General features: G+C 43.7%; 1 protein-coding gene across 1 annotated transcript in view; it reads left to right on the top strand.

Moving 5' to 3' along the window:
- The first annotated feature begins 745 nt into the window (after nucleotides 1–745).
- LOC147243695 (netrin receptor UNC5D-like) overlaps nucleotides 746–23,011 on the top strand; it is a 179,008-nt gene continuing 156,742 nt past the window's right edge. Inside the window, exon 1 of the mRNA XM_086186476.1 lies at nucleotides 746–1,042. Within this exon, the coding sequence (XP_086042602.1) occupies nucleotides 931–1,042 (112 nt within the window). The 5' untranslated portion in view covers nucleotides 746–930. The remainder of the gene's footprint in view (nucleotides 1,043–23,011) is intronic.

Below are 23,011 nucleotides of genomic sequence, written 5' to 3'. Positions count from 1 at the left end.
CATTTCAGTCAAACTCAGCTGCAATGACACAAACCGTAAATCTATCAAGGTCAATTCTCCATCAACTCAAAGTAGAGTAAGTTTTCTTCGACAGGGACAAGAATTTATTCAGCAGACTTTTAGAACTTGACCGAAACAAAACAGTTAAAAAATAATAGGGTCTTCGCCTGTCGTACCTTCAGGCTCAGGCCCTAAAAACAGGATGCAGATCAATAAACAGGATTAAAATTAACAGATTCTGACATGGGAGTAAAAAAAAAAAACCACATCAGAAAAGGCTGGTTCAAGTCACACTCAACAATCGCATCGTGTGTGTTGAGTGACAGACGGACTTATTTTGGGGTGACTCAAATAAAAACAAAGGATCTAAAATATCAACACCATGGCGCTCATTTGCAAAGGATCGACCTCCTCTAAGTGCCGTAATGACCCTTTAATTGTTAATAGGACACCAATCAGAGGCCAGATGCTCATTAATTAGTCAAAGAGCGCCGCGACACACCGCTCGATTCCAAAGGCCACCTTCCTGCCCAAAATGTTATTGGAGGCGCGCACACGTTTCTCAACAGGTCCGCCGCCCCCCCCCCACCTCCTTCTCTCTCTCTCTCTCTCTCTCTCTCTCTCTCTCTCTCTCTCTCTCTCTCTCCAATTATTCCGCTCTCGCGCAGCTCAAAATCCCGCACCTCTCTCGGTCTCTCCTCCCCGCGCGCGCACTGCGCTTCATTCCGCGAGAAGTGCGGCACCACCGGCGGACTCTAACGAGCCCAACACCCGGACCGAGCCTTCCTCGGGGTTGTTGTTGTTGTTTTTCTTTTTTTTTCCCAGTCTTTTTTTTCCCCCTCACCCTTTCTTCTTCCCTCTTTCTTTTTCTTTTTTTTTTCGGAGCAGACGACAAATGCTCGACCCCCGCCGCCGCTGCCCCTGGACCCGATGGGGAGGGAGCCGAGCCGAGCAGTGATGGGACAGTTCTCCCGAGGATGCTACTTGAGTTTGGGCATCCTCGTGCTTCTCGGTTTGCGGGTGCCGGTCACGTTCGCGAGAGGTAAGCTCCGCATAGACACCTTGTTATGGTTCTCTCCTGGGAGGAACACACTCACGCATAAATGTTCCTCGATAGACTGTGTGTGTGTGTGTGTGTGTGTGCGCGCTCGCGCAGACTCTGAAAAGTGCGTGTGTGTGTGTGCGCGTGTGTTTGTCCTAATTGCGTTTGAATTATTAAGTTTAATTTCGAAGTTTGGCGGAGCAAAGGCGTGAGTTGTGTCGTTTTCCCAGAGGACTGATGAATATAATTAGCCCCGACTCCAATTTAGCTCATCAGGAAGTCTGGAGCTGGACTGTGAATCAGTTCTGCTCTGACAGATTAAACCAGTTTCAGCTGGAGGTTAATGGAAAGAGTCAGCGTACCTTTGATTCTTTTTCCCCATGACTGCTTTATTTATTTTTATAATTATGATTTTTTTTTTCACATTCATAGTTGCCAGAGTGTCGGTGGATGAAACCTTGCATCGCTCCTGTTCTGCTCGCTTGTGTCGGAGGGATTATTTCACACAGAGAATCAAAGTCCCACTGTGGTTAATAACCTGCTGTGTCCACGTTCTTGTGTCTATGAATCAAGCAGCATCCGGCGGTGAAGACTCAGCTCTGTGTTTCATCACCGGGACACACTTTTTTGCGAGGCGCTGTTGTGGTCCTGAACGGCGTGGTCACCAAACCGGACCGTGGTGAAATCTGTGCCCTCCTCTGGTGGATCTGTGTGACCTGACCTATTGACATCCATTTAGCTGGCATGGCAGTGTGACAAAGGCGCATTTGCAAGTCAATTAGTTATCAAGCCCCGAGGTTTTCATTTTTACATCCCCAAGTTTTTGAAATTAGCTTCGACTTGGACATTTGCATTGCATAAATATTAGATGAAGCAAACGTATCTGCAGGGCGGCTTTTAGGGGTTCGGGGGAGCTTTTTAGGCTCTGTTTTTAAAAGGTGTTGACCTTTAAAATAATTTTGTGTGTGTGTGTGTGTGTGTGTGTGTTTACTTGCAACATTTCAATAGTTTCATGTGTGTTGTATTCAAATGAGGTGGTGCATGTTTGCTAGTGGAGTGAACCGTGCGAGATGTGGTTCTTCTAAGGTACACAGCATGTTGTTGCAGCTGCCAGGGTTTTAAGCGGCGTCTGCATTTGCAGTGGCTCTCCGCCAGGCTGTAAAATATTGATGTTGTGCAATAATGTGGATGTCAGCAGTCAAATATGTTAAATGAAACGAAATGGATACAAAGAAGAGTGAGGTTGAAACAAAGAGCCTTGAAACAAACCGACGTCCCCCCCCCCCATCAGAAGCCGATTTATAATCTGTTTGTTTCCGCGTCCTGCGTGGAGGGAACCTCCCTCGCTGCCAGGGTGAAACCTCAGCGGGAGAAGCTCACAAGCGCTGCCCACAGGTGGTTTCAATGAAGAGACGGTGCTAACGAGACGGCCATTTATGAGCCGAAAATGTCAACAAATCCAGAATATTTTGCCCCCCAAAAAATGCTCTTTATGGAGTTGTCTTCAATTTCAAATCACGTTTTGGGTTTTTCCAGAGAGGGCGGGGTCAGACGGCCGGCATCACCCCTGACTGGCGGATGACGTCGCCTGTCTCGCGTTCCCTAAGCCCTAAAACCCAGAGGCAAGTTAGCAAATAGCCAGAAGCTAGTTGTCATGAGAAGTCTGTGTGGTGTTTCACATGTACAAGTTTTTCATCACAACGTTTTATTCAATTCCAAATTGAATCCCGTATTAACACGCGACAAAGAGACTCATCAGATCGAAACCAGGAAATTAAAAATGACTCCTACCTGCAGGTGACGTGCCGACGTTGGCGCGCGTCCCTCGCAGTAACGGTGGTTTCCCAAACGTTCCTGGAATCATTTTGTGAGGAGTGGAACTGCTTTGTAACACCGTTTCAAATAGAGAAATCATATATCACAGACTCTCGCTCGCCAGTTTCATTCTGAGCTTTGATTCTGACATCTCACGGCCGGGGGCTGCGGCCCCTGTAGCCCCCAGGTTACCCAGAGTGCTTCCTGCCCTTAAAAGCGTTTTCAGACTGGAGTGTGGTGTAAGTGAAAAACACTTGAGAGGAAAAGAGTGCGAGAGGAATCAAGGGCAATGGAATCATCCATGTCATGTTTTATTTATCCCTAAATGTGACTTTCTCAATTTCCAGCTTTCATTTAAGTGACATTCGAAACGAGACGATTTGACGAGCGCAGTTGTGCTGCGATCCACAGATGCTTCTGTTTTATAGGAGATTGCATGGTGGTCATATTGCTCTGTTTCACTCTTGCATTATTCAAGGGGAACCAATTTCTCTCTCCAGCTCAGCACTCCTCCCTCCTGCTCCATCTCCTCCACAGCGAACTAGAAGCTCGCCAGCAGCCAAACAAACGCAGGAAATATTGTTTATGTTGAAATCAGAAAGCTGCAAATTCGAGTGGAAAAGTTGATTCACATGCAGACACAATAGCAATCAAATAGCCATTGTTTTTTTTGTTTGTTTTTTTCTGTTTGGATATTGAGACTTCGGAATCGGGTCGATAGATAAGCTTTTGTGGATGATATTCCCGGGAGCAGCAGGATTGATTGGAACGAGATCCTTTTGTTTGCTCCAATAATAAACAATGCTTTCTTTATGAGTGCGTTGATGTAACGTTGCATTTGTGCTCGGTTCCACTGTGGATGTCCAAAGATTAACGGAGGTTCTGTCGCCGCGTCACCCTCAAGTTTTTGGAAGAAGAATGGATGCAATCATAGCCGCATTTATGCATCGCCCGACGGATGTTATTTCATTGACAGCGTTTTTTTTTTTTTTTTTTTAACGTAGTCTTGTGTCAAATGCCCCTCATTAATTATCGTCATATTTATCACCGTCGTCCTCTTTGCATTCCCTCCTCCAGCGCCAGTGTTTTCAGTTTCATTTGTCTTCTTGTTTTCAATGATCCAAAACACCCAGGCTCTGAGATTTGAGAGTCTGGACCCGGCAGAAGTTTGATATTTTAGCTTGAAAAACAATAAATCAGTACCTAAAATGGTGGGGATAAGGCTGGGCGATATCACGATATATATTGTCCGGACGATAGACAATGTCTAATTGTTTCATGTTGAACTTGTGTCGCAAAACAGGCTTTACGGCAGTATTTTACGTCACCGACGCGCCTTACGGCAAGCCCAGGCGTGCGGCTAAAACATAAACAGCCATGGAGGAAGACTGTAGACGCCACACAGAAGAACATGTTACCAATTCTCAATCCAAACAACAACAAGATGACGAACAACCAGCGCAAACCGACGAGCTTGTACCTAAAAGAGGGGGAACTTCTGTCATATGGCGGTGGTTTGGATATAAAAAGGCCGACAAGGATCAGACTACTGCACTTTGTAAAGTTTGCCGCAGCCCGATTCCAACAACAGACTCGAACACGAGTAACTTTTTTTAATCACCTGAAAAAAGAATCATGAAAAAGAATACAGAAAGAGAGTCAACGAGAAAAAGTAGCAAAAGCTGGGCCGAGTGACGCTGACGTCAAGAAGAAACTCCCGACGCAGACATTGCAACAGGCTCTTACCCGCGGCACACCGTATAGCCGCACCTCCCGCAGATGGAAGGAAATAACCATGGCCGTTAGGGTTGGCACATCTGTAAAGATATGATTCCAATCTACACGGTCGAGAAACGGGGGTTTCTTGAGTTGGTGCAAACACTCGACCCCAGATATGAAACGCCCAGCCAAAAACACATCAGGAGCGTTGTGTTACCTGCTTTTTATGATGAGTGCCGGGCAAAAGTGGAGGAAGAAATAAAAAATAAAATAAACTGTTCACTCATTGAATTTACCAAAAATTTGCTATATCGTGATGTATATCGTATCAGGATATAAAATGAGCTATATCGTGATGTATATCGTATCAGGATATAAAATGAGCTATATCGTGATGTATATCGTATCAGGATATAAAATGAGCTACATCGTGATGTATATCGTATCAGGATATAAAATGAGCTATATCGTGATGTATATCGTATCAGGATATAAAATGAGCTACATCGTGATGTATATCGTATCAGGATATAAAATGAGCTATATCGTGATGTATATCGTATCAGGATATAAAATGAGCTATATCGTGATGTATATCGTATCAGGATATAAAATGAGCTATATCGTGATGTATATCGTATCAGGATATAAAATGAGCTATATCGTGATGTGTATCGTATCAGGATATAAAATGAGCTATATCGTGATGTGTATCGTATCAGGATATAAAATGAGCTATATCGTGATGTATGTCGTATCAGGATATAAAATGAGCTATATCGTGATGTATATCGTATCAGGATATAAAATGAGCTATATCGGGATATACAATTTTGGTCATATCGCCCAGCCCTAGTGGGGATTCATTTTCTCTGGATTGACTCGTCAGTTTATGACTAAATGTTGTTGCTGGATGTTTCAGTCAGTTGGACTGTTGTCATTTTTGGTCAGCGAAATCTTCTTAGTGGTTCGTTTTTCGCAGATATAATTAAAAGTGATTATTTCTGCGTACTTTATGTGCGTGCACAGTGTTTGTTGGTTGTGTGTGAGTCCTGAGAGAAAGACAGGCTGCACCCGTCACCCCCTGCTCTCTGTCCATTGGGAGCCAGCGTTGCTGTCATGTGGTTTCCAATAACACCTGGCAGAATATTGACCAAGGCTTGGAGACCAGCACCCATCTACCTTACACCACTCACTGCTTCAGCGCCAAACTTGAGGACATCGCCTCAAAGTCAAGCACCCCACCGTCCCCCGCTGACTCCCCTACGGCCACCCCCCTCTCCGCTGGCCCTCTGTGCCTTGTACTTGTGTGTTGGGTTTCATAAATATCCCGTCCTTTCAGCCTTTCTTGTTGTCCACTCCTCCCTCGCAATCCCTCTCCGTGTAATTTAGCTGGGGTGGATTGTTGCTGTGACAAATGTTTTGGTTCTGGTGTCATTCCTCACGTCACCTGATGGAAGGAGAAAGCCGAGCTGAGCTTGGAGAGGCAGGATGAGGGAGTCGGGGTGGGGGTGGGGGGGGGCGTTGCTGGGGGGGATGAAGCGGAGGGCTAAAGAGAGAGCGACAGATAGGAGGGTTACAGTGCGGAATACTCAAGTATCCACTGTTATCAGTAACTGCCACAGCAGTTTGTCAGTTACAGCCAGCACCTGTCACTACTCTCCCTGATGAATTAATTCCAGCAGTAATCAAAAGCAAATACATATTTAATGACTTTAGATTAAAGTAGCGGTGCCGTGTGGGCTTTCTCGTGTGTGCCTCAGTGTTTTGACACGCAAAAGCAAACATGTTTACTCCCCGGTTTCAGTGTCAGGTGAGAACGTATGAATATGAAAGTAAATCACAAAGACTTTCAGATGCCGGATTCCTTTTTATATGAAGTTTTTCCACAAAGTATCAGTCAATTTGTTGTCGGCGACATCCCGTCCACCAGCGCTGGCTGAGGTAGTCGTGCTGCCGAGCCGCCGTCTGGTGATGTGGCACGCAAAGAGAGCGGTATTAGGTTTTTGGTACTTACCAACATCAACATGATCCATGTAAGTTCAACTTTTACCATACAGAAAGACGTTAGACTAGAGGACATTATTCATATGAAAGAGTAACTTTTCCCCTTCTTTCCAAAACATTTGGAAAGCCATTGATGATGAAAGGAAGAGAGATTTTAGCAAAACTGGGCCGATGTAAATATCATCCACCAGGCCGATACCAGTATATTAAAAAAAAACACGGACCAATATCGACGGGTAGTGATGATGTGCTGATATTAATATGCATGGTTATATTTCACAATTTGAAGAATACAGGTGAGAAAATAAAAACATTTTTCAACTCGATGACGATTCTGAGATGCAGGAAATCAACGATTAATGCTTCTCAGGTGCTTATTAGAAAAAAAAAAGATTCAGATTCAGATTCAGCAGCGGTGAGCACTGCCGCTCGCGGCAGGAAGGGTTCCGACCTGCTCGGGGCTTTCGGGGTGGAAGTTGGCGCGTTCGGCTCTGTGACAGACTGGCGACCCTTTGCGGGTCAGTCTACCTTTCGCCTTTCAGTGGATGTTTAGCTCGCGTAACGTTACGGTGATACTATGTTGGCTAACTTTTCACACTTGTGAGTGACATTAAGGTGCGATGGAAACGTGTATGGGAGTGTGAACTAGCTTAGAAACACGTGCACTCGCACTGTGTGTTTTAAAGTTACGCAGCCTAAAACGGGCTGTGATCCCCTCGGAGGTTCCGGCTCCGACGTTTCTTGTTTCTGCCTCGTGAATACGGAAGGAAAGTGGTAGAAATGAAATCCAGCTTCCAAATAGCTGCACCTCATTTTACGAATTCTTAAATTGGTCAGATGCTGCAGAAAAAGACTAACCTGTATACGCATTCTAACGTGCCCCGTGTGTCCTCAAACGCCACTTGGTGCTATTATGAGTGTCAGAGATTCAGGATGGGGTTTAGGAGTCCTTCTTGGCAGATGAAGCCAACATAAGACCCCTCTGAGTTCATGTGAGTTCAGTTTGCTGTAAAACCAGCAAAGCTCTGTCATTCAGAAAGTAAAACAACATGGTCTTTGAAGATGACTTCTGTATATTTAACAGAAGCAACGCAGTCCTACAGACAAAGATTCACAAGCACAAGTGTGTGTGTGTGTGTGTGTGTGAGAGAGAGAGGGAGAGACACTTAATCGTATCAAGTTCATGTCACGGATGGCAAAACTGATGACTAGCGTGCGTTTGTACTGCCGTGAACTTAGAGCAAAGGCTAATGTGTTTTCTATAATCCAGATTGCATGAGTCCACAAGTATTCAAAGTCAAAACTAAGTTGCGTCAATGACAAAAATGACAAATAAAGACATAAATAAATAGCAAGTCAGGGGGCAATCAGAGAGAGAGAGAGAGAGCAAACCACTGATAAGACGGCATCAGATCTGGATCAGTTCATCAAATCAATTGTTCTTCGACCCGAGTTCTACCAAATTTCATCAAAATCCATCCTCTAGCAGAGGAACGATCCTTCAGGAACATTTCAACCCGCCGTATGCAGGATTATGACGTCGGTGGTGTTGGGAGAAGTCAGCTTGGGAGGTTTCCTCCCTGAAAGAGGTGTTCTGTCTTTAGAACGTCAGGTGACGAATTTTAATTACTGACAAAGACGCTTGCAAGCCAGCAGAATCGCTCTGCTGCCAGGCTTTGAGCAGCAGGTTTTATTTTTTACTTCTCCCCCCCATGACTACTTACCTTACTTGACTTATTTTTCTGATATTTTTAAACTTGTCTTCAGCTTTGTTTCCCTCTTTTGTTTTTTTAGTTTTTTAAAGCGGAGCAACTCTGGTTAGATTTAAAATAGAAACTTTTCATAACATTTAACCAGTTATTACAAAGGATTTTCTGGCTTCCAGGCCGAAAGCCTTCGAGGAAAACCCTGTGTGTGTATTCCCCCCCCCCGAGACATAGTAGTAGCAGGAAAGATGCCATAGCGGGCAGGATCAGCATTGATGAGACAACAATAACACAAAAACACATTGCTGACATTTGCCTGCAATATTTCTGGATTAGACACGACATGAAAAGAGGCAGGTGAGCACCTTCAGCTATGGAAGCGTTTGATATGTTTGTTTTCTCCTAAAATAACATGAAACAAACAAAGAAAAGTGAGTGAAGCTGCGATGCATGCAGAGACATTAGCATTAAGACCGTGAAGATGAACTCAAAACACCACACTGCTGTTGTAAACCTCCGTGATGTGTGATTGTCACGGCGACCGTGACCACCAAACTCAGGTCATCCCATCGTGGCACATTGGAGCCCCTAGAAGTTCCAGAGATACCGCGTTCACATGACAGCGACTTTGACCTTTGGACGCCAGAATCCTCTCAGGTCGTCCCTGCGTGCCGTTGGACCCGTGAGACGAGTTTGAAAAGAGTCCATGGGGGCGTTCCTTAGAGATCACCTCGAGAAGACAGGGCAGATATGACAGGCGCGTGTGCTGAGAGTGACCTCGGACCACCGTGTTGTTTCCAGTTCATCCTTCAGTAACCGCGAATGTTTGTGGTAAATCTGGAGAAAGTGTCCCGTAGATGGACAGCCTGGAAACACAACACCTCTGACCTACAAATGTCACGCAAACATCACCTGCTCGAAGCGTGGCTGTTTTGAATCCCTCCCCTGGTTTGCATTGACATTGAAGCCTTGTTTTTAAATGTTGGTCCGTTGGTGTGGTTGTGTGTTTTCTCCTGTTCTCTGAGCTCCGCTGGAAGGTTATGCATGTGTAACTTTGATGAGGTTCCCCTCAGCCAAGGACTCCCCTTTGTCATTAAGATAGATAACATCTATCCTGTGCATCGATGTGGCTACATTCATTTAAAGTCTACTTCTGTTTCACCGCCCAGACAGCACAATCAATATCTAGCTTTGCCTAATTCTGCTTCATTTCATCTTGGACCAACTCAACCTCAGAGCTGCTTTAATTCTTTGTTGCACGGATTCTACAGAGCGCTGGAGACATTCCTCAGAGATTTCGATCCAGATTGACATCATCAGTTGCCGCAGACTTGTGGGCGGCGCCTTGCAGATGTGAAGTGTTGGCTTGAGAGCTGGTCAATATGGAGTCCAGGGAAGTCGCAGACAAGAAAGCAGCGTGAGACGATATGAGCTTTGTGACATGGTGTGGCGTCCCGCTGAGAGGAGCCATTAGAGGAAGGTACACTGTGGTCGTGGAGGAACGGACATGGTCAACAACAATGTCGGTTATGGCGTTTAAGTGATGTTCAGCTGTTACGAAGAGGCCCAAAGTGTGCTGGGAAAATATCCCCCGTGCCATTACACCGCAAGGAGCCAGCAAAACTGGTAAATGACAGGACAGATTTATGCTCTCATGTTGTTGATGCCATATTCTGAATACTGCACCACCAAGCAAGGTTTTCCTAATCTTTCATTGTCGAGTTTTTCTAAGTTGTGGCTCAGAGCGACTCTTCTGCATAACGTCAACGAGGTTACTTGGTTACCGAACGACGCCGTTGTTAGCTAGACGGGCTGCAGCGTCCGGTTTCATGTTTCAATCAATCAATCAATCAGTCTTTATTTATGTAGCACCTTTCATACAGTAAAAATGCAACACAAAGTGCTTCACAAGAATACAAACATACAACAAAAATACTACAAATATGAAAAAAACCTGCCCCCACACATAAACACGCAGGCACACACACACACACTCATACATGACACGCACGAACACACACGTGCAAGCACGCACACACACACAGCACTCACCAACTGTCAGTATAAAACATGGCAAGGCACTGAGGAACCAGGTGAGGAAGAACCACCTCTGGAAGCCGTCCACGCCGTGACGTGTCACAGCCTACAGCCACAGGGAGCGCTGCCACAGAGACCACCCTTTCCAAAGCTGTCTGGCAGGATTAAACGCAATTACAAGATTTTTGAGTGCGGCTGGAAAAAGTACATGTTCATGATAATCAAACTGCAAAGAAAAATCCCTCCAAAATACCACAAGACCTTGAGGAACGCCACTTACACGTTCGTGCTGATTCTATGTTTGGGCCACAGCTGCAAGGGGCATGAAAAGCTGGCAAATGTACCCTGAAAATGCTTTAGATTCACTTGCATTTGACTTAAGTAAGGAACCCTGTTAGCAACTGCGTGTGTCGTCGCATGCACCCAACGGATGTTGGTTCTGGCAATCGCCAAGGTGTGTCAGTGCAGAACCTTTTTTTAGGGCCTGAGCCTGAAGGTACTGAGGGGCGAAGACCCCATTGTTTTCATCTCATACCAGGTCTTCGGGCCTCTCTGCCCAAGTCTTGTCGACACAATCATTGTTTCACTTATAATCTTTAGTGCTACTTGGCAGATTTGAACGCGTCAGCCTCCTTCATCCTCACCGTTGTCGCTGCAGAACCACATATTTCTGCTTTGAGGCCTGTTAATTGAATAAAAGAACGTTGGATGTGTCCGCGCTGCCTTGCTGCTTGAATGAACGCCTGTATATTAAAAAAAAAAAAAAAAAAAGCATTTATGCTGAGTGACGTGATCTCTTGCAGTTTGCCATCAATTACTTCTGTAACAGCCCCACTTTGCTGTCAGACATCCTGGTAGAAATAGGTATGAAACCACTGTGTATTAGAGGGTAAGATATCTCCAGCCTTTTCTGCTGCAATTGTCAGCCTGTCGCAGTCTCCAACCGGAGCGTACACTTGTACTGACAAGACCCATATTCAACGCACTGAATTGTAGAAGCATCTGAAATTGAAATGTCAGGTTGAAATGAACATGCCCTGAATTAGAATGCGGAAATAGAAAAGACAAGGTATTGTGCGGCAGGATCTTGTGTTGACATTTTCATGTACACTGTGTTTACTGAATACCCGGAATACCTTGATACAGTATTTTGTTGGAGTGAAAAGCCCTCCACAGAAAAACGGTCAACATTCAGGTAATGAGTGTAAGAAAGGTCTCATTCAGCCTCTCCTAATCTGGAAATCTCCTCATGTCAAGGTATCCTTCTCTTTTCCTGTGTATGTTGAATTGCTGTAATCTAAAACAAGGCCTGATAAAATGAGAGGATAAAAGCCAATTACCCAGTAGGCAGTCTCGAGTCATCTCCCATTTGTTCCAGCCATTTTCTCCTCTTTCTTCTCGTCTTTATCTCGACTTGTACAGTTTCCTCAAAGACCACCTCACTTGGTCAGAATCTGTAGGTGAACGGAACCGAGATCTGTTTCTTAAAAATGCGAAGAAGATGGTGAAGGGGTAGAGCGATCTCATCGATGCCAAGCGGCTTGAACACAGAGATTCTCTTTGCTCTTTAGGATAATCTTTCGGTGTGTTTGTAAAGTTTGTATGTGTCAGACTTCTGAGGGGACCAATTAAGGAGCGGCAGGGCAGGAGTTTGAACTGCTGCTCCCCTAATAGCCTACAGGCTAGAACGGTCCTGATCCATAGTCAGTCGATACCACAGGCCTCCTGAGTCTCAGCCATTGAATGCCAACGATCAAACTCAAAATGACAGAAGAGAGATAATGCTGCTTTTTTTTCCCCTCTCGACCCATCAATTTAACTTGTTTTGATAGTAAACCTGTTTAATTAATAACTGTCCAATGCCTTGGAGACGTAATCTATCCCAAGATGACCTTTGCAATCTTTTCCTGAGTTTACTTCTGGTGTACAGTGGTGCACTTCAACCAGGAATTAGATGAGCATTTTTTACCTTAACCTCAAAGTCAGCGTTCTTTTAGTTCAAAGCCTGAGTTACAGTCTGTGGTTAACACAAGAAATTTTAACAATTTGTGCTGCTGTGCGAAATATGTCAGTAAATACCATTAATGTGCCTTGGCGGGTGCTAAGAACCGGCTAAACGGGACTACAGAACATGGAGAAAAACAAAGAACTGAAACTGGGTTGTGGTAACGATGAAGTCATGCATCTGGTGGTTAGTGTGTTTTTAGTCTAACGTTAGCTTATTACGTGAAACGATTGTATGATGAAGGTGGTGTTCATTTGGGAAGGTGTAAATCTCATCAACTTTTTTTGGCTACCAACTTTATTATCTTCAAGATTGCAGAATGCAGTGTTAACGGCTTTTGGTTGAGGGAACAAAGGGCGATGCTAGCTCGGCGTTAGCTATGACATTCTAGCTAACGTTTTCGTTAGCTCAGAGCATTTGAGAAGTGTTGAGCCTCAGCATGATAAGTAAAACGCTTGAGAGATTGTAAACTGAGGTTTTGTTGTTATAAGCACTCACTCTCCACGAGCTTCTAGTGGCTAAGATAGAGTTTTGTGAATTCTGGATTCATTACAAAGTCGCGCAGAGTTCAAACAAACAAACTTCTTCATGAAATCAGTTAAAGGTGAGTAGCCGATAAACAAATGTCATTTTTGGGTCCCTTGTCCACCGCGGGAGGATGCACCATCACGAAGCCCCCTTGTGTTAACTTGTATAATTAGATGTTGGAGAATGTTCGTTGTCAGGTTTGCTCTGTCGTGCCCATGCTCTCTATCTAATAGTGTTCGTTGTAACCCTCACATACTGGCGGAATATACCGCCGACATTCAGCTCCGGCTCTGCTGACCTACACGGTGTATGATAACCTACAGGAACAGAGGGTTTGTTTTTCAAGGCTAATGGAGTACGCTCCCAAGGCAGAACATAAACCGGGGATGTTATGACCTCTCTCAAAGGGATTCTGTTCACTTATGCCTGCGCATTTCCCCTCCAAGGGGGGAGAGTCAGGTCGTCCATAATGTAATGTGACTGCTGTAATTTAATCAATAGCTATAGATTTCATTTACCAAGTTCCTCAAACACATTAGACTTTAGATTACGTTTTTTTTTTTTTTTTTTTACTCTCAAGTGATGTGATGTGGTCGGTGATACCCAAAGTGTAGGCAGCGGCCACCCGGTGGATCATGGCGGTACTGCAGGCGTGCTTCGAGAGGTCATTAACAATTAAAAAAAAAAACAACAACTAAATGCTCCATTTTGTATTTAATTATATGGCTTAATATTTTCATTGAAAAACGTATTGAGATGGTGATGGTTTTTTTGTTTTTTTTGCAGTGTAATTTAGTAAAAAATAAAATAAAAATTCTATTTATAGGCTTGTATATCTTTGAAATTTCACCTCTAAAAAATACTGCACTTTTGGATAAAATTTCAACATCTTGTTGAGCTTCAATAAAGCATTTATTATTGGATATATTATGTTGATATTAATTTGAATTTTGTAAAAAAAAAATTGAGAGTATTATTAAATTATTTTTGGAGTCAACAACAAGGACACTGTGCTGGTAGGTGTTATTTGCGCGTAATTATTTTCTGCAAACAAAGGTTTATGTATACAAATGGAATATTTGACGTGTATTAGCCCATATTTGTACATAATTGGTCAGTTTATGAAAGAAGAAGAAAATATAGGTAATACTTTATGCGACCCTGTGTTTTTTCTGGGTCTTTAAATGTTGGATGTGCTGCTGAGGATTTTTAAAATTCAAACTCTTCACACTCTGCAGTTCCTTCCTGTGTGCAGATTTTGGCTTGTATCGTTTTTTTTTTTGCTTGGCTGAGGACTTCATTTAATTTAGACTTTTCCTTTTATTGGTAAATAATTTTCTAGGGATTGATCCAAATATTCAACCATTGGCTTTTTCATTTTTTGGGGGGATTCAGATGGCTTTCTCCTTCTTCCCCTAGTAACTGTAGGCTGTCCATAAAGGCACACTGCACAATGCCTTTCATCAGCACATTCTTCTTGTACTACATATATTTATACTTATTTTAATTGCACTGTTAAAATGTGGAGGTATAAACTATCTCCGCCGGGGTGCCTGACACCCCTCTCACTCACAGCAGTGAACGTTACGCCTCACTTCACCTTGGCTGTTAAAGGGAAGATAAAATGCCGAACACCTCAGCTGTGTGAGAACACTTTAAATTGAGCGATGACAAGACAAAGGCAGTGTGCCAAATATGCAATTTGAAACCGGCCTACCACGGTGGCACCACAACAACGACAAATGTTTTTTATTAACAAGTGTTGCAGCGCTTCGCCGTACGTCTCAGCCAAGAACAGATAAATATCTGGCTGCCGAGTCATGCGCAGCAGCACACACACACACACACACACACAGTATTCACTGTTGTTTACTACCTACATTTTTTAATGTGGAGCCCTACAGTATATTCCTCAGTGTTCTGCAGTACTAGTCTATAGGTATATCCAGTTCAATACTAGGTTTTCGTGATAGTACTAATGGAGAGTACACGGGCTGATTTCATTCTTGTCTGTGAGTCTGCAGGAATTTACAGCTGAGGTGTTACAATTTGTGGGCTGGCTTTGGGAGACTTATTCTAAAAAAAAAAAAAGTATCTCCATCCATCCATTTTCTGCCGCTTATCCTGTTAAGGGTGGTGGGGGGTGGAGCCTATCCCAGCAGCCTTCCCCCTGGACAGGTCGCCAGTCCATCGCAGGGCCAACACATATAGACAGACAACCATTGGCTCTCCCAGCCACGCCTACGGTCAATTTAGAGTCTGGATTAACCTGGTCCCTCTTGATGTCTTTGGACTGTGGAGGAAGCTGGAGTGCCAGAGAGAACCCAGCAGGAACAGGGAGAACATGGAGACTCCACACAGAAAGACCCCGTGCTCCAGCCGGGGCTCGAACCCAGAACCTTCTTGCTGTGGTGCTGGCCACTGCACCACCGTGCCATATGTATGTATACATATAATATATATATGAAATCGGTCCAGAATGAGCTGACTCTGTTGCTGGCTAGCAAGCTGCTATCTATTGCCCGCTACGCTAACGTCACTCTGCTCTTCTGTGCTGGCACCACAGGACCTGCTCTTGATAGTACGTCCATAAGCTCTACTGGGTTTTGAGTAATTGGGTAAAGTTCACATATGACATATAAAAGCCTAACTATTATTTGTTTTTATTCTCTAACATATCGACGAGCATAAAACCTGTCGTTCACATTCAAGCTCATCCTGGACTTAAAGTCCTGATTGCAAGATTCCACACCATGTTACTTATCGTATTCTTTGTTGCTTCTTCTCTTCACCAGTCAAACTGTTTTTCAATCACAATTTTTTGCACTCCACTGTGAATGTGACTAGTAAACCCATCAAGACAGAGTCGTTTTTTTTTTTTTTTTTGGTAAATGTTCTTAGCTTTCCGTTGTCATTTCCAACATGGCCTCTTGCTGCTCAATCAGAAGTCATCATTCCATTTTGCTTGTGAGAACCACTCAGTGGCGGTGTGTATTATTTCCACGTGCTTCTCATCACCATGACGTAAATGGACACATGATTGCATGTCCATTGTTCTCTCTAGTGTGTCATTTCATTACAGCAGTCCATTAGCTCCCTCTGGCAAAGTCTGTTGTGATAAATGATAAGTTATCAAAGATGGAGGATGAGGAGAAGTTGTCTACCTCGCTCTTACAGTCCAAGATGCACAGCCCCTCGTTCTTGGTTTGAAGGCACTGCAGGTTACAGGCTTTCTGTCCTCCTTTTTAAAAAAAAAAATTAAAAAAAAAATCATTATTTAAGCAGCTGCTCCTGTGCTTGATGAGGAGAATAAAAGTGTGCTCCTGACTTGGTGTGTGTGCGTGTGTGTGAGTGAATATGATTTGTTTCTTTCACGAGTACTCCATGGATGCTAGAGATCCTCTGTGGTCTAAATGTGGTTGTAGGTACTATTGATTTTTTTACATCTGTCGGTTCACTTCTCTCCAGCCTACTTAATCCCCAGTTCATCATGATTTACATCTCATACCCTGTTATTCTCTTCGTACACGTGTTTCACACTTACCAAAGCCTTTGCTACTGCAGCTTACCTGCTACAGCGAGTACAAATGGGAGTTGATGGATGTTGAACGGCATCAAGCACATGCAAAATGTTACAGATACGTCCGCGTAGATGCTTCCTTGGCTGCTGCCGAGCGATGTGTCAATACAGCCGCCATATTGCAAAAGGGCAGCTGCACCTACTTATAAGTGTGCGTCTGTCCACTGGTAGGATAAAGGCAGGTCATTAAGGTTTCTACTTTTTACTGTCGTATCCGTTCAAGAAACATGATAACTTTTTTCCTTAGTTACCGGACGTGAGTTAGCGCGGATGTTTGCCGACTTTTAGTTAACTGAAACCCACTGAAGATGTCCATTGTGCAACACCTCAGCAGCTACACTGAAGAACAGTCCCTCCAGAAAAACGCGATTCTGCGATCGCATAATTCAAAGCATAATCAGCCAAATTCCGTGCATTTTTTTCAAAGACACCTCACTTTCACCGCGTAATTCACCCATTTCCATGCAAAATATGCGAGGCTTTTCGTTGTCGTCACAAAAATGTCACATATCTTTGCAGAAAGTTGAAAAATGTTGCTTTTTTTGGGGGGGGGGGGAGTCACTTTTTTTTGGTCTTATTCATCAAGCTGTAGTTTTTGCAAGTTTCTGAAATGTTTGCAAATTCCTGCAATTTATTCGCATAACGTTACATAAATATCCTGCATATTCCATCGCATTTTTTAAAGAAAACATGCAGCATAATCAACGATTTTTGCCCACAGCAATCACAAAAACACTCTGCATTTTTCTGGAAGGATTGTAAGAAGCTGCACTGCCCCCGGTGGTGGTCTACCCTGCAGCCTGAACAGAGACGTTTCTACTGAGATTCTGTTGTTATGATTTTCTGGAGGATGGCCTCATTGTGTGAAAAGGGCCTCACAAAAGACACGCGGCACAAAAATAGGGATGCATTGTGCTGTGACAGGCGTGTCCTGAGCAATGAATGCGCTCCAGCTGATAATGATGATCACATGTGCCCATGTTGAGTGTCGTACATGAGGCTGGTGTGGTCACGGCGTTCAAATGAAAGCCATGGATGAGGACCGTAACTGACCGACCTCTCAACTGTAAAAGTTAATCCCTGTTGTATAATGATGGTATTTCATTCATAGAAAAAAACCAAAAGGAGTAAAAAAAAAAAAAAAAAGAAGTTGCATTTAATTGGAAATATATCTTTCTGCATGCATCCTTCCATTCATACTCCTACGCCTTCACAAAAACACCCATGTGCTTATACATTCCTGCAAGTATCTGGTTGGCATGAATTAACAATATACAACAGAAAACATGAACACAAACAAACCCGCAAGACTTCCACTTCCCATATTCCTCCCATCCACTTGTGTATTATACAGTCTGACTGCTGTAGGCAGGGTTGCTGCTTTGTTTGTTCTTCACCGGACGTGTGTGAAATTTCTGCTGCTCGGAAGCACTCGCTAAATAAATAGGGATGCTCTGCCCTTCCTTTATTTATTCTGTCTTTATTTATCTGACTTTCTGTTGTAAGATATTGCATGCAGGTATTTTTGTGCTCCTTCTAACAGGACTAAGCAGATGTTAAAAATCAAGCTGAAAATTCCCTGCGGGCGCGAGCATCTTAAACAGAGAGTGTGTTCAGCTGCATGAAAATGTGAAGCCCCTGAGTTATTGGAAGCTTTGTGAACAGGAATCTATAGGTCTGCTATTGTGATGTATTGTTTGCTCTTCTCTGCTGCTGGTGTGATTTAACCGGCAGTGACATCAGCACTGGAGATCTTCTGTGGCTTGTTACTTTGATCCAGTAAGATACAAAAACAAGACATGAAACCATAATGTAGGGAGTTCAAACAGAATACAAACACCTCGTTTAGTCCAGCTGAATCAAAGACCTTCTCAGGTTTCCTGTGGTTTCTACAGGCGGACTCGAAACTAGAAATCCCCATAAAATAGGCCAACACCTTCTTGAAGACGTAGTCCAGGTCTGTTACCAATGAAATCTGGTCTAATTATGGCATGAAGCTGATCCATACTGCATCTGACCCAACAACCAGGTGAACGCCTCCTGAGAATGTGATACTTTTTTCCTCCATTGTAGCCACTGACCTGTAAGAGTTAACTTGTGAAAGTTGTACTTGTTACAGCTGATTACGTCCTCTTGTTGACAGTTTTCAGTTTCGAAAGTTCCTCAGCCTCATCAGATTTGTTTTTTCTATCCAAAATCCTTTTTCTTCAAAGGGACTGATAGGATCAGATCATTGACTGTGGGGGTAAAAAGTACAGGGAAAGAACAAATTTCCCCTAAAATCCACACACTCAAGTAAAGTACAGATATCTCAACATTGCACTGAAGTAGAGTACTTGAATACAACAACTGCTGTCCTTGAACTGTGCAGAAAAACAAGGAATACCTTAGAAAATATCAATAAATGTGCTTTGTAAATGTTGTGTTTATATTTTGCACCAAATTATGGAGAGCAGTATCAATGAAGGCATCATTAATTTGGCATTGATAAGTAATGTCAGTATTGATAAAATCCTAATGAATAGTCATCCCGATAGCCATTTATGTGCACTCGTTCTTCAGTGGAAAGGGTACTAAATATTCCATTCCAAGGTCTTTAAAAGGTGCGCATCAACTCGTCTCTTCCCAAAATCTGGGTGCATAAATCCCACATCCAAAAAAACGCACCACTCCACTTATCCTTTTGAGTTCAACCGTGAAAAACTGCTGTGAGGGTGGAACATGAAACAAGAATTTATAGGTGCATAATGGAAGCAGACTGACAGTGATAGAATAACAATTCATATTTGTGGTAATCTTTTCCAGGAACTAAAACTTGTATCCCATCATCATGTAATAGCTGTCGGTGATAACACTGCTATTTTATTCAGCATCCCTCTCCCTCTGCATCTGCCGGTGCTCTCTGCAGCTCATGCAGCTGTTGTTGGGGACACGAGGCAACAACAGACATGCAACCGCAAACCTTTTGTCATCCTCGAAGCTGTTACCTGGCTGTGGTGCGAGCCGCTGGCAAGTCAGACAGCAAAGCTTGTTTCTGTGTCGTCGTCCTATCCAGCCTTCAGCTATCTGTGAGCCAACTGGGTCTTTCCTCATCTCGCTGCCTCATTGAGGATGGTGCTGCACCCGAGTATTAGAGGGATGGCATTGATTACAGGCAACACAGAGAGAGGCGAGGCAGTCATTAGCCATTCCCTCTCATCATCGTTCACGCCGTCTTTGTCTGTTGACAGTTTTATCAGGAAAGCTACTCTTGACAGACTGAAGGAAATGCTCTGTCAGACTCTAGTACTCTGGTGTTCTCCTGAGAGAGGGTCATTAAATAACTCCATTCAGACTCTTTTACGATACTTTTTACCAAGCTAACTTCTGCACCACTACTTCATATCCCTGTGCTAACAGCACAAATCCTTCATATCACCTCTGAAGGTGCAGCATCTGTACCTAACAGAATCCATTTGGCTCTGTTGGTCCTTAGAGCAGATGAGCTGCTACACCAAAGGAGGATTTAAGTCGTCTTTACTTTTATTTATATGACCCGCTTCTCTCGCCCAGTCAAGACAGCTGCCTGTGTTCTGGTTGGCCTAAATGAAGAAGTACCTTATTACCTCCACAAGGAGGAGATATTTTCAACAGTCTTTGTCAGTTTGTCTGTCTGGAGGATTTTCCAAAAGCTATTTCAATTTAATTTGGTGGAAGGGTGGAGCATGGGTCAAGGAAAAGACTCATTCACTTCTGGGCAGAATGTATTGTGTCCTTATCAATATGAACTTCCCTTCATTGATTATCTCGTCCTCCCCGTACCATGAACTTCACCTGAGACCCAGACATGAATGTGGAGGTGGCGCTGCACAAAACATGTCCAAGTCCACGAGTAGGGGAGCTTCATTTGATGGGGAAACACATTTTGATGTAACATCAGGCTTGCATCCAGACTGTCATCCCAGAGGAACAAGCAGATAGATTGTAAATACAGGGTGTGAAAACAACTCCTATATTCATGTATACGTGACTGAAAAGTTGAGAATAATCCGTATATGGAGGTGGAGGGAGCAGGGGGTGGTTTGATAGAAGAGGTGAGGCATGGGGCTAATAATATTTGAGGCGACTGAATTGATTTCGGATATTGTACGGTAGCTGTCAGGCATGGGGACGATTGAGCCTTCTTTTGACATTTCATTTATTTCTCTGGAAATATAACACAGACTTTTATGGAAAAATCTGACTTATTTACAGCTTGAATATCTATTGATGCGTAGGATTTTGTGCTGTCAAAAGTTGAGGCTATTAAAGGCTTGGCAATTGGCCTCGGTGGAGGTTTGTGCTCTTGAGGCACTCAATAGGCAGACATGATATTCACTCTTCCCCGGGCCAACCGGTGCTGCGCTGTTGCAAGGAATTGGTTTGCGGGCAGTTTCATGTTTGGGCCAGTGATTGTAGAACTGCAGACTCAGAGGGAAGGCAGACAAAAGAAAGCAGTGACACTGGCTCAAAGGTGTGAAGTCTGCTTGTGTTGTACGTTACTTTTAAAAGCGTCTGCTAAATGAAATGTTAGATTTGTAGTTTGCAGGCAGCAACAGACAAACAGAATAGTGCCAGGAAATGAAAGTAGCAATAGCTAATCAATAATAAAATAATAAAAGAGAGGAGGAACGCTAATGTGTCCAAAGCAACCTGCCCGTGGATGAAACATTAACCTTATTAACGTAACCAGACTCATCTTTGCTTAGGTTTTATCTTTACTATATTAGAAACATACTTCACATGGAGCAGGGCTTAAATGGAATTCCCCTTATTTCTAAAATTAATATCACATTGCTCCCTTAGCCTAAGCAGCACACAAGAGTATTTATGATAATGTTCCTTAAATAGACCTGGTCTCTGATTAGATATTGTGCTATAATTAACTCTATATTGCTTGTGTAGTTTAATTTAGGTAATCTACTCTGGATATTTTTCAGTATGTTGCAGGAAAACCGGGCTCATTGGAGGTCCAGTGTTGAAGCATTTAGTGGGTCAAAGCCTACCACGTGAATACATTTATGAGAGGATTAAGAGACAGAATGCTTCATTGTTCGCTTGTGTTTCTTCTGCCAGATCCAGTCTTGTCAGCACAGATTTAATTTTCCTGATATCCAGTGTATGAATTTTAAATTCCTGCCCAAAAGCGTTGATCCCTCTGCTCTATTTTATTTTCCCTCCTTCTCCTCTGCAGGTATTGGAGTTTTAACCTTTAGCCAGCGCTTCTGAAATGAGGGCTGGGGCAGTGGGAGCCTGATACCCTTATACAGTACATCCCCTATCGCCAGTGTTTCTGGTTTTTGCCCCTGTGAATATTCCTCATCCTAGCTAAAATGAGGGCTCGGTAAAGGTGGCTGGTTTTGATCAAGAGGGCTCCCGCTCCCCAGGAGGGCTCGATGGCAAATACACAAACCTTAATTGGCACATCAGAGAAGGTGAAACATCGGTGTGGAGTCGAAAGCAGTGATCAAAGATGTGAATTTAAAGGTGCGAGGAGTGTATAACGGTGTGGAGCGGAGCTGAACAAGCTAGCATTTCATACCTCCCAACCCAAATCAATAGAAGGGGGTTGGAGGAACCGAGGAGATATTATTTTCCCTTAGCATGCTGTTACAGTGTATATTGGGTGAAGAGGTCTGGAGAGAAACTTTTGGCCATGTAACTTTCATGTGGTGGGGAAATAAGCAGAAAAAAAATGTTCTGAACGGGAAAATGCAGGTCAAGGTGACAGCACAGTTGACATGTGGCATCATACATGCAGACTCCTAGTGGACAAAAACCAATGTTCCAATCATGCGAGGACACTTTTTATTAATGTATGTGTTGTACATTAACTTTCACTGTGGCAAATGTGAGTGTTTTTTTTCCTACCGTTTATTTCTTAGTTGCGGGCCGCGTGCCTGTCCCTCAACACCACAGGCTAGCCTGCTTTGAAGCACAGATGTTTTAAATTAGAGTCGTCGCTCTCCTGATCCACTTCATTCCCTTGTCACTCATAACCTGGAAACGGCTATTAAAATATTGAGTAAAAGCTCCAAGCGATAAAATACAACGCTTGCAAGCTTTTTTTTTCTTCTTTTTTTTCCAGTTTATGACTTGAAACGTGCAGCGGTGGTGCAGTGGTTAGCACTGTGGCCTCACAGCAAGAAGGTTCCGGGTTCGAGTCCCGGCTCGGGCACGGGATCTTTCTGTGTGGAGTCTCCATGTTCTCCCTGTGCCTGCGTGGGTTCTCTCTGGTACTCCAGCTTCCTCCCACCATCCAAAGACATCAAGAGGGGACGAGGTTAATCCAGACTCTAAATTGACCGTAGGTGTGAATGTGAGTGTGAATGGTTGTCTGTCTCTCTGTGTTGACCCTGTGTTGACCCATGGACTGGCGACCTGTCCAGGGTGAACCCCACCTCTCGCCCGTTGACGCTGGGATAGGCTCCAGCCCCCCCGCGACCCTGAATGTAGGAATAAGCGGAAGACAATGGATGGATGGATGGACTTGAAACCACATGGACGCACCAAACAACAACAACTCGATTCAGGAGTGTGTGAACGCATCATTG

Source organism: Aulostomus chinensis, chromosome 19 (genome assembly GCF_037954235.1).
Source record: "Aulostomus chinensis isolate RoL2024-O1b breed Wild chromosome 19, RoL_Achi_v1.0, whole genome shotgun sequence".
NCBI classification, from domain to species: Eukaryota; Metazoa; Chordata; class Actinopteri; order Syngnathiformes; family Aulostomidae; genus Aulostomus; species Aulostomus chinensis.
The sequence above is the reverse complement of the archived record's forward strand: the minus strand, read 5'-3'. Positions and strand labels throughout refer to the sequence as shown.